Here is a 15,173-nt window from a genome sequence, read left to right as displayed (position 1 = left end):
ACCAACATTTGCCTGCAGCTACAAAAATGCCGAGTCACCAGCATCGTGAGATTAATCAGCACCAGTTTGTCTGCTTCGTCATGATATGTTGAAAATCTAAAACAAGTCACCGCAGCAGAATAATGAGCTGGTCAGGTCCTGCTCACACTGGGCCTTTCCGGTCTGTGAGCTGTTTGAGACAGACCCTGCCCATTCAGGAGCTTCGGATCTTTTGTTGCAAAAATGTGGCATTTTTTTCCACTGGCTCATTCATTAAAACCCCCCCCAAAAAATCCCAGCATCAGCAAACTATTAGCTAATTGTGTAAGTCTGTGTATCCCTGGTGCCATATGATCTTTACATATCACTTCCTTTGCTTTTTATTTTAATTTATTTGTGATTATTTAGTTTTTAGTTTTTAGATGATATTTTAAATCGGAAAATTCATCAAATAAATGAATCTACAAGCGATCCAGCATTTCTATCAGTGATGTGAGTCTTGCCAAGAAGAGTAACATCAGTGTATGGAGGCAAAGAAAGGTCGAAAGAATTTGAATTAAAATGTGACTTAATGTTGTAGAACCATGTAGAATTATTTAACCTAAATTCAGGTAACGTTTTCCCTCGAAGTATTAATTCAAGCTAGTTTTTTTAATTCAAGTGGCCACTATTCAAAAACCATATTTGCATTGCTTGAATTGTCTAAAATGCTTAAAGTTTTTTAAAAGAACAAGTCAAGTAAAAAAATGTTGCTCTTTCATAGATGAAATAATTAATTATTGGAACTGGAATTTATCAGAGCTCTGAGTGAAAAGGTATAATGTTCGGTCAGTGATGTGATTCCATAGCGAGGTGCAGATGAGCCACTAGAATATTTATCTATACATGTTAATCAAACAATCAAAAACCTAGTGTTAACCAACTTTCTTTCTCAAAGATAATTTTCACATTTGTGCTTTAAATTAGTGTTTTTAACTGAATCGTCCAGTCATGTTAAAATAAGTTTTTCAATGGCCTTGAAAGTTATGCAAATCACATTTTTTACTTCCATGGTGACAGATTATGAAAATGTTGGTGTTTACCAAGTCCACTAAAAATGTTCTTTACTTTTACGTAACACTCGATGTGACACATTTCTCGTTTGTGCATTTTTTATGATCAAAAAGCATTTAAACAAGAACATCAGAACAGACACACCCAGCCGCCTCACTCTCCTTTTAGCTTCATGACCAGTTGGCTCACTGAGAAGTTTTTGAACCTTGTGTAGTTGTTAAGATTAAGAAAACATTCAAAGTTTCTAAAAATAGTTTATTTGAAAAGGCAAATAACATCATTTGGAAATAAAACATTTTTACATCTACTTGTCTTCTAATGAGCACGTTGTTCTGTTCTGCTCTGCTCTATCAACTCTGTGGTTTTAAGTTAAACAAATTCTGCATTTTTGCTTTACAGACATTTCATCTCAGTCTGTTTTAAACAGGCTGCTGCCGCGTCATGATATTGCGCACATGTAAACCATCTTTAAGGAGGTCCTCCCGCTTTGACTGCACTCAGACCGCATGTGTGTCACAAATCTCGAGGCCATTTCAGCAGCAGAGAAAAACAGTCTGTTGTATCTCCAAATTACACATGTTAGATGACTTCCATGCAGCTTGGAGTGGTGTAAGTTGTGCCGTGCAGTTGGAAAAGGAAAAACGCCAGGGGCGGTGGAACGACTCCGTGGCAGCAAGTGGAGCAAAAAGGAATTAAAACATGGCTTTGAGACATGCAGGCTTGAATATGAGATAAACAGGGTGGATTTAAATATTGGACTTTCTTCCCTTTCTCATCATAGCAAAAAAAAAACCCCAAAAAGCCTGAAGCTTCTCACCCAGTTCTGGATGTCTGGAAATCTCAGCTGGAATGAGAGGAGGCTCACAAATTCCATATCCGCTGAAAGGCTATTGTATGACAGCTGGGAAAACAGCACTGAAGACCAGCTCCTCCGGTGCACTGACACAACTTCCGACTGTAAGACAGATGGAAAAACTCCCCCGTCCCCAGAGCTGTAAAACACATCCTAACACACATGGCTACACCCAAGGCCACATTTCAGCCCTTTCAACAAACAAGTGTCGTTGCTTTAAACTTCACTCGGTTTCTCCAACCTTTAGTTTGAATCCAACTCTGAAAATGTACATCAAACCAAATGGTGGTCATGATACAAAATAGTCTCTGCTAAAGACTCAGGGCTACAGAGCTTTTAAAAGACAGGCTGAGTCACTTGCTTCCTTCAAATCAAAGCTCAAAAATCACGTTTGGTGTTTTCATTCTTTTATGTTTTTTAAATGTTTATGTTATTGGTGCTATATAAATAAAGACATTATTACTATTATTATGATACAACACATAGTTCACTTTTGAGCCTAAAAAAACACTCGCTCTTTAATTAAACACATAAAATGAGGAACTCTAACAGAGAGTTTCAGAGTAACTTCACACCTTCAAAACAATATAATATACTGTCTATAATGCCATGATGCTGCTGGTAGCCATCAGCTTTTGTGTTGTGTCTTTCTGTCGTGTTGTTCTTCGACTCGGAACAAATTCAGATGAGTTCATTTCTGTCATCTGTGCAAAGAGAAGCAGAACATCTCCTATGGATTATGAGTGAGAACATTCTGCTAATTCTTAATGTAAAAACAAACTGGATCAAATGCACAGACGCAAAAGCTGAAAACAAAATATTTTCTACGCTCATGAAAAGCTGATGTTTTGGAGATAAAGCAAGGACGACATGCTCAGAAGTTCCTGATATTTCAGAGCTAGAACAGTGTATTTTTGAAATGCAAAGAAAAAAACTGATATATATTAAACCGTATCCAACATTCTTATTGTTTGTTGTCTGGAATTTAATTTCCGGAAAATATAGATCAGATAAGGAGGCTACTGTAGTTTTTAGCTTCTGGTTTTTACCTCACCACTAAGGGTGAAGTAAAACATGAGCAGGCAGACACATTTATGTTAGATGATGAGACTCGCTTCCTGCTGCGCTTTCAGAAAACCTCTCTGTGCATCAAACCACAGACGATATAATGGAGTCAAAGTTAATTAACTGCAATAACCCCAGAAAGTCTCAAGGGACAAAGTCTTATCTCGCTGAGCACCCGGCCGTGTGCGGTTTTCTGTTCACTGCGTATCAGCAGTGTCACGCATGGAGATGCTGGCCTCCTGTTTCCTTTGCCTCTTGTGCCTCCAGAGCAAGACGGCCAACAAGAGGAGCAGCAGGAAGCCCAGCGCTCCTCCGATGAGTCCTGCTGTCAGGGGCAGACTGCTGTCTCTGGGGTGGTACATCATACATGAGCCTGGACTGGATCCGATCCCGTTCACTGCAACCACACAGACCTCTGCAATGTTTTCTAGGATGCCCAACCCCCCACTCCTTTTTTCCTTCCCAAAGATCTGCTGCTGTTGGTCCCCTACTGTCACCAGATACGTTGTGACATAGGAATAAGGTGCACACCACTGAATCACAACGTCTGACCCATTCCAGGACACCGATCTTAAGTTGGGAGCCTCTGGAGCCTGGTTGTGTAAAGTGTGCCCCGGACACGAGCATTTGGTGGATTCTCGAAGCACAGAACAGGAGATCTGACCCTCAAGACAGGGGTCGTAGTTGCATCGTTGAGGAGGTCTTACATCTGTAAGACCTCTTCTGGGTACGATGGTGGTTACCTTGTCCTCAAGTTCGTCGTAATCTTCTGTGGAAAGTCTGAGGGCCTTGGTGGAAAACCCATGTGGCCTCAGAGGTCCCATGGGATTCGTGTCTGCGACTTGTGATGACGTTGGCAGGGGAGAGCAACCGCTGATGAAAAACAGGCAGACGATCACCGGGGGAAAAGGAAGGACCCTGCTGGCAGTCAACATGCTGTCTGGAGATCATAAAAAGTAAAAGTCAGTCGTGTTGGAATATCTGTTTTTTTGCATAGGAATGATAAGTACAACCCCCTTGGGTTTCCAGCTATGTGTACATTCAGATTTAGTTTCTTGTTGACTTGAATAAAACAACGTTTATTCCCGGGTGTGGAGACTTTTAGAGATTATACGACTGCAAAGGGAGCGACTTGTCGACTGAATTGGCTAGCTTCAATACGAGCCAAGTTTCAGCTGAGGAATAAAAAAAAATCTCCCTCACTTTGAAGCATAAATTGTTGATACTAGAGGGAGGCTCCTGAGTAAGCACATGAGAAAAACATGAACACCTAATTAGCAGAAATGCATTACTGAGCGACATATTTGTCAATGATTTATAGTCTTTCCTCCTCACAGGGCTTGTGGGAATAATCCTCATTTGTTGAGCTTTGGAGGTATTCATACTAATTCAACATTCCCTTCTGTCTTGCACAACAGGTCCAAATGCCTACACACCCAAGACACAGCGCTGCCCAGTCAGCTGGATCAAGTTACAGAAATGTGCGATTTCCACAGCAGATTCCACATGAACGTACCTGACATGTGCTCGGTGGTGAACATGCAGATAACAATGAAGTCCATTCAAAGGCAAGAACATGTGTGTGTGTTTAAATGCATGGAAAACAGAGCAGGAGCCTCCACTGAATACTCAGCTGTATGTGCCAGCTGAAACTATAAGTGTCTGTGTCGAGTATGAAAAGTTATGATCTTACCTGTTGCTTGCAAAATAAAAGTTTGTAATCTCTATTCAAATTTGAAGCAGCTTCTTCTCCTCGTCTTCCCTCCACTTGCTCCTTACTCTTGCTCTCTCCTCCTTTATATATTTTTCTTCTCCCCAACAATCACCTCCTTCTTTCTGTCCTCCCACAGTCCCCCCTTTCTGTTATTCCCTCCTGCACCAGCTCCTCCTCCCTCCTTGCTAAATGGTTCAGTAATGTGAATGACGGCCTGAGTGAGTGAGTGTACTTGCTATTAGTGGTATCACTGCTATTAGTAACATCACCGCCGTCTGATTTCTGGTGAGATAAACCACGTGAACTCTTGTTGCGTTGCCTCACAGTGGAAGATTTTCAGAGCGTGTCTGACTTGTTGATGAGCTGTTCTCCTTTTAGGGCCGAGGAGAGCTGAATAAATCAGGGGAGATCTCTGTTCCATGGCTTTGATTTACTGGAATTACTCATTCCTGACATAATCGGTGGCTACAGACAGCTTATCCCATCATCCCAGCCGCCTAACCCCTCACCTAAATAAAATTTATGACATGAATTGAATCATAGCAGCTAAACTGAAACATTCTGTGCCGCTGCTTCCCCAAAGAGCGGGTATGAACCTGACTGGACTTGTTCTGGGGATGATTTGTGATGCATGAAAATGCCAGGATGCAACTTAACAAACTTGAAAAAAACCTGAATATAATTCAAATAAGAAGTGAAATTAGAATGGCACTGTCTCCACCAAGGCCCAACAATTTTGAAACCACATTTAAATTCACTAGATCCCGGTTTTCATTTGGTTCTTGCCCACATTTCACACATTCTGAAATATCAGCCGCCTTATTATGCATGATTTTTTCATATAGATCCATGAATTACGCTCTGAGAAATCAAGGGAAATGTTGAGACATTTCACAATGTTAAAAAAAGTGAAAACAAATACATGCTGGATTCACCCTCTGATCTGGATCATGTCCCACACCTCCATGAAATCTCATGGAAATCAGTGGATTCGTTTTTTTGAAGTAGTCCTGTTCAATTACAAAACGAATCCTCTTGTCAGAGGTAACAAGAAGAGGTGGTGATTCATTTAACACACCAGCAACATCGCGATAAGTAAACTCCACACAGCACTTCCATGAGAGAGGGACTGAACAAGATGTTTCGTTTGTGGGAGAGCTGTGGCTTTAAAATACAGCTTCACGCTTACATTTCCACCCTGCCTTCAAGCTTAGGCTGCACAAAAATGACCAAAATGGGCTTTCATTGTCCTGAGCCAGAGGAATTCACCAAACTGATGAAGTTACCTCAGTTAAGCGGTTTTAGCAGATGAGTCATATCCTGGTATACAGCCGGCAAATGTACAATTAAGAAACCAACAGGTATAACATCACAAATATCCTTTTTTTTTCCAAAAGAAGGAATATAAATTATATTAATTTGTTATATCAGTATTACATTTTTATCAGTTGTTTATTTATTTTTTGTCTCTCTTTCTTCCTTATTGCGTCTAAGGGCACACAGGAAGGAGTGTGGGTGTGTAAGTGTGAAGGAGATGCATATATTTGCATCTAGGATATGTGTGGGTACATGTTGTGTAATACAGGTTGTGTTTAATATCTGAATCTAATGCTGAAAAACATGTATTTATATTTTGCCTTATTTCCTGTTTATGGTAAAAGGAGGTTTCGCAAACACATTTAACACCAGGACCAAAGATGGTGTGACTGACGACAGGAACCAGTAAGAGGCAGTGATGAAGTCACATACACTTCCTAAAAAATGACGCGAAGTCAAGCAGATGGTAACTGTTAGACAGCAGCTAATGCTTATATAAGCCCATTATACCCTCCCCTTCTTGCCCAAGGACCACGTCACTCTTTCCCCAGCCACCACATCTGGCTGACACAAGTGTGGTTTCCCCACCAAAACACAACACATTTTTTTTTATATAGAAATGAAATGAAGGCAAATGAATACTACAATGCCCTGTGTCTGAACTGCCATTATTTATCTATTAATTTACTTATTTCCCAATGGTTGGTTGATTAAATCATCAGCTGTGATTTTTCTCTCCACGACCCCTGAATGAGACAAAGGTAGATCAGAATCAACAAGCCAATGTTTTTTTTTTTTTTGGTTCATTTAAAAAAACTAATTCATCATGAGAACATCCAGCCAACGTAGACACACAGGAATGAGGCACTGCAACAAACATTTTTGGATTACAACGCCTGCAGGCTGTATTCAGAGGACAGTATGATTCACTCCCCCTTTCTGAATAAACAAATATAATGTGATCTAGAAAAAGATTCATTTGAATTAAATCCAGATCCAATTGTAAGTATTTTGCAAATGTTTGACAAATTATAGAATATTCTTTCTATTTCTTTTTATTTCAGAGACTAATGCATACCAAAGCAATAAATAATAATAAAAAACAGCAATAAAAGAAAGAGATAATGAAATGTATATAATCAACACTGTTATTTTAATCAAACAAACATGAAATAAGATGTATAATAATTATAAAATTTGTTAAAAGCCAAACTAAATGGATGGTTTTTCCATTCATGTTTAAAGATATCAACATTTTCAGCTCCTCTCAGCTCCTCCTGTTCCGGCATGGTGGCTGGAAACAGCATATGTTTGGTTCTGCTTTGTGGAACAACTAATAGAGAGGAACCAGAGGATCTGAGAGGCCTTCCTGGTTTACAAACTACAAGTTTTTCTGTTAAGTGGTCCGTGTAAGTCCATGCAGTGCCTTTTAAGCTAATAAAACTATTTTTAAAACCAGCAGTTTTCTGTATTATCACGTTTGTGAGGAGCTGTTCCAAAGGGAAATGTCTAGGCCATGTTTAGGATTTATTACCTGACTGGATCATTTATTATTAAAGCAGCCTGCAGTGCCTCCTAGAGCCGACACCGGTGGATGGAAAAAGCAAAGAGCTTGGCAGGGCCTGTGAGTCCTCAGTTATGCAACTGGGTGTGGGTGATATTATTAATTTGTGCTCATGATGAGCTGAGCCCCTTGTGTTTGGTTCCAACAAACAAACAGGCTGAGTGTCCTTCTCCACTTTCAGGGTCTGAACTCATCCTCACCTTCAGGTCAAGAATGTACGGGTACATTAGGTTCAGAAGCCTATGGTGTAATTCTAAACTGAAAAGAGCAAAGTTCAGCGTTTCTCCTCAAATGGCTGCTGCCTTACCGCGAAGTTTGGTTCACTTTTAACCCCGAACCATGACTGACAGGCTGAAAAACAGGATGCATATTACACTTGCTCGTGGAGTAGACACCTGGCTCTTAAATAAATAAATCTGTCAGACTTGGATTGAGGAGCACTTAAAATGTCACCAAATAGCTATTTATTTGTGAAAAGAGACATGCATCAAAAGTCAATATGCTCGAAAACATGTCTTAAAAAGCGAAATGATTAATAATTATAAATATCATTAAAGGATCTATGGAGGACCACAGTGTCATCTTTTTAACCAATTAATTTGTGAAGTCACATATTGACTCTAATGTTATTTTATGAATACATCATTTTTTGAAACATAAAATAGTGACCAACGTTTGGTATTTATTTTGGGATTATTTAATTTATATAATATATATTATAAATTCTTTCCTGTTTTTAGTGGAATTTTAAACGAATTGAATCCTTATGATGGTTCCCCACACTGTATTCACTATAATCTTAAAAGAGAAAAACCAACAGGAGGAAAAGGTACGAGATCAGTCAGATATATATTGATCTGCTGCATATATATTTATTTTATACGCTACAGTATTTATTCATCTGCTGCTACCTGTCCTGTACATATATTCTTCATCACCTTAACTGTACACAATTTATGTCTGTGTTACTGACCTCAGTGCACTCTGATCACTTTAATCATTCAGTGTTTATCTACGTTGCTACAATCAGTTTTCACAGCCGTTATCCTGTTCACCGTCCCTTTACAATCACATACACTACTCTCTTACTTTATAACTATAGTATACTGCACTGAATTTTAACTGTCCATGGGCATTATACTGATGTCATCGTCTTTTCTTTCTTGTTTTACCTGCTGTCTTGACATGCTCTATGTGCCTTAGGATTTCCCTCCGGGGACAAATAAAGTTGTTTTGAATTCTTATAATTACTATTATTATTGTTTTTGTTTTTGTTATTATTATTATTATTATTGTTGTTGTTGTTGTTGTTGTTGTTATTATTATTATTATTATTATTATTATTATTACATGCAGATAGGCTTCAGGTTATGATAAGGTAAAGATAATCTACACCTCAGGCTTGTGATCTGTTCTCTGGAGGAGATGGAGCTTCCTTCGAGTCAACACTCAGGGCAGGATTAACACCGTCCATGCGGCTTTGTCGACGTCATCGCTGTGCGACAGGCCTCAGTGTGAGTACAGTACAGTCCTGCGTACTCCAGCTGGAAATGGGTGAGTCTCCCCGACGCCCCGCGGCATCACATTCTGTTAACGTGCGGACTTGAGTGACGCAGTTGAAAACACTACTTGCGCACTTGTGCCGTGCAGCCGCAGTGTCTGCGCCTTGTTTGGAGCACCTGGCGTTGTTAGCCCTCGAAGCTAGCAGGCTACTGTTAGCGAGCGGAGTCAGGCCCGGCGAAGAAGAGTTCACTGCTGTGTTTCCCTCAGCGACGCCTCTCGCACCGCTGAACCGGCAGATAGAACTGACCCCAGCAACAACCCCCCACACCGCCGAGCCGCTGTTCTAGAAGCCAGGGCTGGTTTTAGTCGCACTGGATACGTTAGCATCGCCTGCAGACGTTGGGCTAAGTGCATTAAAGCCATGACTTCCAGGAGGACGGGCTATGCGGGCAGCATGGACCCCTCTCCATCCAACAGCGGCTCCATCCACAGTGGGAACCGCAAACAAAGCATAATCGACAGGACCGACTCCTGTTATGATCGCAAAGCCGACAAGGCTGCGTACGGGGCCGCGCAGGGCAACATGACCGTAACGTCGCTCAAGTCCCGCCTGGCCCCGACCATTCAGACTGCCATGTCCGCCGCGGTGGACACCCTGCTGGGCGAGGTGGTGCTCGTTCTCAACGAGACCCAACAGGAGCTGCTGCACAAGGAGCAGGAGAACGAGAGGCTGAAGGTGCGACTCGAGGTGTCGGAGAGGGAGCTGAAGACGCTGCAGGAGTGTCTGAGCAGCGCCCAGAAGCTCATCGACCAGCTGCAGATCTCGTACGCGGGCCCTCAGTCTATCGGTCAGTCCGTTTTCGCCCCATCTCTGTCTTCCATGGCTTCCCTGACCTCGGGTCTGGACCGGGACCACCAGAACCCCCGGAATGTGAACGGAGCCGGTGTCGACATGGGTCTCGGTGGCTCTGTGGATGAGTCGCTTCACGGGTTTGAGCCCAGAGATGACTACAAGATGTGCCAGCTATCAATCCAACCAGATGGCTCTGTGACCAACCACGCTCTGGACTCCTTCACGTCCAACGCATCTCATATGTGCTCCGATTCCAGCCGGCCAGGTAAATACACAATGTGTGTTGTGTATTGTGTATTTCCTTTGCAAAGAAGCAAAAAAACAGCCTGTAACTTACTGTAAACGGACACATGATTACTTCAGTGTTTTAGTTTAGTAGTACTTCTCCATAACCATGTGTGTATGTTTCGATTTGTCTTTAGACGAGCGGCAGCCTCACGGACCAGGTGGACCATCAAGGTTTGAGATAAAAGAGGAGCAGGGACTAGCTTCAGGCTCCGGTCAGCCCGGCAGGAAGGAGTCCGACGACGGAGAGCGGTCGTCTCACAACATCGGTGACCTCAACTACGTTCAGGTTGGGGAGGGAGGTTCTCAGCGTTCATTTACTCACCCCCTGCGGCACCAAAGGCCTGGGCGAGAACTTAGTGATGCCTTGCAGCAGGGCGGACTCGATGGACACAAAGCTCTGGCCAGGACTCCTGGGAGAGGAGACAGTGTTTCACCTGGCAGGGCCGATGACTCAGCAGGACCTTCAGCCTCTGACACAGTAGTGGATCCCGCTCTAGATCGACCTCACCACTGTCTGGAGTGTGGAAAGACGTTCCGCTTGATCTCCAGCCTGAAGAAGCACATCCGCATCCACACAGGAGAGAAGCCTTACCCGTGTGGGGTCTGTGGCCGCCGCTTCCGCGAGTCAGGCGCTCTCAAAACTCACCTGCGCATACACACGGGTGAGAAGCCGTACTCTTGCTCTGAGTGTGGGAACTGTTTCCGCCACTTGGACGGTTTGCGAAAACACCGGCGCACGCACACCGGAGAGAAGCCCTACGTGTGCGCCATCTGCGGGAAGCGCCTGAGCCGTCTGCAGCATCTCAAGCACCACCAGCTCATCCACACCGGAGAGAGGCCGTGCTGCTGCCCCTTCTGCAACCGCAGCTTCAAGGAGCCCGCGGCGCTGCGGAAACACATCCGCACGCACAGGGAGGAAGGCGGCCACTTGGGAATTGTTGCCAATGAAGACACAGACCCAGACGCCATAGATGACATAAACAACCTCCATCCAGCAGCTCCGTCCCCTCAGATGAGGTTCGGAGAGTGGGGGGCAGAGGAGGACGACAGCTCAGTTGCGGACTGTGTGTAGTGGATCATTTCAAGATTAACTGTCGGTTGGTAATCGTATCAGAAAATGTGGAAAAAGGTGTTTTGGCAGTTTGATATGATGAATACGATCATCTCTGTTCCATGCTGTTAGAGTGAAGACATATAACCCTAGACTTTGAGTTTAGTTTATATCTGACATCTTCCTGTTTTCATGTCAGCAGCATGTGGTTTTTTTTCGCCGGACATTCATCAGGCAGCAGCAGCAGAAGTAGCAGCGTACTGGTTTTAATTAGAGAAGTGGACGGGGTCTGCTTTCTCACTTTAAAAATACAAGAACACTGAACCTTCAACAGAGTCTCTGCTGATGCTGTTTAAGATCGTCCCCGGATTTTAGTCAGGATAAACTGTTAGGATTTTAGTCGTGACTTTTTAAAGCTTTAGGTTGTGCTGAGCTGCTTTAATCCAGTAGACCGGAATAGATGCATAGTGCGAGTTCATGCTTCATGTGCAGGACAAACCACCATGCACATTGTATAGCTGGGTGTGTATTTTTTGGGGCTAAACCAAAGCATACAGTGTTATGGTTTAATTCATTGATGTGATGATTGTGTGGGTCCCTACTACTGGTGCTTTACGAAACAGGATCTACAACAGAAAGTGACCAACATCATCATGTGTTGATCATTCCAGATCATTTTCAGTTTACTCAGCCAGAGCAGCAATTGTTTCACTTTCATCCTTTTAAGACCAAGAAAAACAGACATCTTAACTATTGCAATATTAATAAAAATGCCACATGGTAACTGGCTCCTATCGTGATAAATGGACAATATACTATTGTCTCCCAGCTCTACCTCATTCTCCATTCTCCACAATGAAAAAAATACCACAAAAACACCCAATTCCCGGTTGATGGAAGTGGTTAGATTTGACTACATTTATAGCTCTTCCTCTTCAGCCCTGCTCGGCTCCTTCTCGTCTCTGCTTCTCACTCTGCAGAGCCATCGTCAGTTACACAATCCTAATGCTGAAGTTATCTGTGTCAAGTATATCTCGAGTTTGAAGACGCCGTGTCATTCAGAGCATTAAATGTTTTATTTTTCTTAAACCAAACGTGCGGGGTTATTTTAAAGAGTGACACAACATCATCATTCACACAGATCAAACATGGACCATTTCTTAGCATTCCTTCTTTTTACAAATTCAAGCTGCTACTCTGTCTAGAAAACCTCTCCTCTGTATTTATAATTATTGTTACCAGCCAGTTACTAGCGGTCACTAGCGGACAGACTTTGGTGCTTGCATGTGCATATTTGTTTCTCCGCTGATGACGATGCCTCCTGGGTGTTAATGTAAATAAGAATATAGTTTTAGGCATTTTATCCAGTTTAATAAGGGGTGGGCGTTTGTGGAAAAGTGGATGTGCAATTTTTTTTTTTCATGTACCGTGCTTTTAAACCATCATTATGCTAACATGATGTAAATATATCTTTTTAAATATCTTACTGATGTTGTCCCTGATGCTCTGATCCAACGCAACAAAGGCATCAGGTTTAACAACGGACGAATCCTCTCAGCCCTCTGAGCTATTCTCTAGGTCTCTTGTGTCATTTGCCATGTATACTACTCTAATGATCTCTATGTACATCTACAAGTGTAAGTCATTTTACAAGGCACTCGAAATGTAAAATATAAGTCACTGTATACCAAGGTAACGATTTGCAGATTAACATAGTGCCAGTTGATCATATTTATTATTTTTAGTGTTACAAACATGGGGGCTTTGCATGTAGGTTTAAATTAAAATGGCATTCTTCCTTAACAGATCATTAAATGTGAAAAATGAATTACTTTTTTAAGCCACTGTGTTCAAAATATATTCCTACAATTCACATCCATCCTGTTACCAACTGTAAATGTGACTATATTAAAGGGCCTTGTTTGTATCTCGTCTCTCTGCTGCTACATTACCTGACCACATTCACTGTCAAACTCTTGAGATTAAATTAAAAGTAAAACCACAGTAAATTCATCCGACATTGTGACTCTTCGCTCCAAGACAAAGCCGCGGGTTAATCCTTACTTTAGATCCTCCCCGTCTGTTTATACCAGCGTTATTACTTAACTTTCAGTCGGTGCGTTTCATTGTATCGTGGGAGGAAAACCACATTAACCCTGGAGGAGAGTTTCCACGGCATCTGAAAAGTTGCCAGAGTGCGTGTACGTGCTGGGGACGCGCCCAGAGACAGATCCCCAAATAACACCTTACGCCTTCCTCAATGCTGAGTAATGGCGTCTGTTTGCATATACATAAACTGCTATTTGAGGCAGCCTTTAGTGTGATTACTGAAGCTTAACAGGCTGAAAAACACGTGAGCGCACAGTGGCCTTCCATCCATGATACAATCCTCCCTACAGGGTTTTTTAATGTGTTTTTGTATACAAGTCCATAGTTCTGTGCAGGATAAATGACGTTCTTATTATATATCTCTATAGAGCAGAAGAAACTTATTTGTTCTTCTTGATTAAACTTGTTCATCATCTTGCGAATCCTCTGATTCATCGTGTGCATGTGACCCCCCCCCCATTCGTCTGTAGGTTGGTGTTCGTAAGCAAGATTACACAAAACCACCTGACGGATTTCCATGAAAGTCAGAGGAAGGATGTGGTATAGGTCAGGGAAGAACCGTTTACACTTGTGGTGCGTATCTGGATCAGGGGGCAGATCCAGGATTTTTTTTTGTTTTACTTTCTTTAACATGGTGAGATGTTTTTCAACATTTTCACAGTTTCCCCAGGAAATAATTCATGGATCTTGATGAAATAAATCAGGCACATTTTGGCAACTAATATTTATGAGTGTGTGCTATTTGATGCAGCTTGATTGAATTTAAGGGGACTTTTATGCCATAGCGGAGGTATATGCTCCAAGTTTTTGTTGCTGTAGAAATAGAACATGCTACTGTAATGTGATAGACATTGTTAGACACAGTTTCTCTAACGTACACAGGGCCCCATTGGATGTTCGGCCCCGACTTTGTGGACCTAAATATAACAAGCCCACAAACAGAGACTTGACTCCCTGCACTGAAGCTGAGCTGAGGTAACCGGAGACTCACATGGAGACATACAAACTTGTTTCGACAATCCACACCACAAACGCAAGTTAAGACATCAAGTTGAAACAAGTGATGTGGAGGGCATTGAAACACATTTCCCCCATGAACACAGCCAGCGGAAGTTCACACAGTGCAGAGCCCGTGACTCATGAAAACAAAAAGAATGCACGATAAGTATTTCTTAATCTTAGCTTTATACTTTTAAACTACAGAATCCGATGGTTTTAAATAACACAATTATTGACTTGTTTCTCAATCAACAGTTTATATAGCGGTACATGCAATGCAGTATTTACATGTACCCGTCAATCCTCAGTGTCTCAGCTTCAGATGGTGCAGAATGCTGCCGCTCGTATTTGAACCTACACCAAGCGTATGGGCCTTGATCTCTCCTATTATTACCTCCCTTCGGCTGCCAGTTAAATTTAGTTTTGATTTTAAGATGCTTTTTATAACTTTTAAAGCTCAGCACTTTCTGGCCCCCATTTATAGTACAGAGCCACTAACTCTGCATGCTCCGAGCTGTAACCTAAGATCTTCCGATCAAGGGGTTCCTTACTTAAACCTTGTTAGTAAGGGTGACCAGGCCCAAGGCTCTGGGATTCGTGCCTGAGGAGTTTGGACTTTTCAGCACTTTACCTGTATTTAAATCAAAACTACTTAAAACATATTTAAAACATAAGATTTGTTATTATTATTATTTTTGTATTATTATGAGTAGTAGTAGCAGTGGTAGTAGTTGTACCATATAACGTCATCTGCATGGACATTACTTTTATTTGTACTTCTGACTTTTAGATTTTTTTTACTTTTTATCATGCCAAATTCTGAAT

At 42.0% G+C, this 15,173-nt stretch overlaps 2 protein-coding genes across 4 annotated transcripts; one reads left to right on the top strand and one right to left on the bottom strand.

Moving 5' to 3' along the window:
* Window positions 1–2,275: 2,275 nt before the first annotated feature.
* LOC118122279 (LRRN4 C-terminal-like protein) lies at window positions 2,276–14,722 on the bottom strand. 3 transcript variants are annotated; one of them, XM_035178915.2, is made up of 2 exons: window positions 14,637–14,722; window positions 2,276–3,890 (listed from the first exon to the last, which is right to left on the bottom strand). In XM_035178915.2, the coding sequence occupies exon 2, from the start codon at window positions 3,883–3,885 to the stop codon at window positions 3,148–3,150; it is 738 nt and encodes a 245-aa protein (XP_035034806.2). In that variant the 5' UTR covers window positions 3,886–3,890; window positions 14,637–14,722; the 3' UTR covers window positions 2,276–3,147. The 3 variants fall into 3 exon arrangements, with proteins under 3 accessions (XP_035034806.2, XP_035034805.2, XP_035034804.2); XM_035178914.2 differs by having other exon boundaries at window positions 14,643–14,713; XM_035178913.2 differs by lacking the exon at window positions 14,637–14,722 and adding an exon at window positions 4,644–5,105.
* si:ch1073-224n8.1 (zinc finger protein 70) lies at window positions 9,000–13,167 on the top strand. The gene is made up of 2 exons (XM_035178912.2): window positions 9,000–10,166; window positions 10,324–13,167. The coding sequence occupies exons 1-2, from the start codon at window positions 9,470–9,472 to the stop codon at window positions 11,259–11,261; spliced, it is 1,635 nt and encodes a 544-aa protein (XP_035034803.1). The 5' UTR covers window positions 9,000–9,469; the 3' UTR covers window positions 11,262–13,167.
* Window positions 14,723–15,173: the final 451 nt, after the last annotated feature.

This window comes from Hippoglossus stenolepis, chromosome 15, assembly GCF_022539355.2.
Source record: "Hippoglossus stenolepis isolate QCI-W04-F060 chromosome 15, HSTE1.2, whole genome shotgun sequence".
In the NCBI taxonomy this organism is placed as follows: Eukaryota; Metazoa; Chordata; class Actinopteri; order Pleuronectiformes; family Pleuronectidae; genus Hippoglossus; species Hippoglossus stenolepis.
Note: the sequence above shows the minus strand (reverse complement) of the source record. Positions and strands in the feature narration are given on the sequence as shown.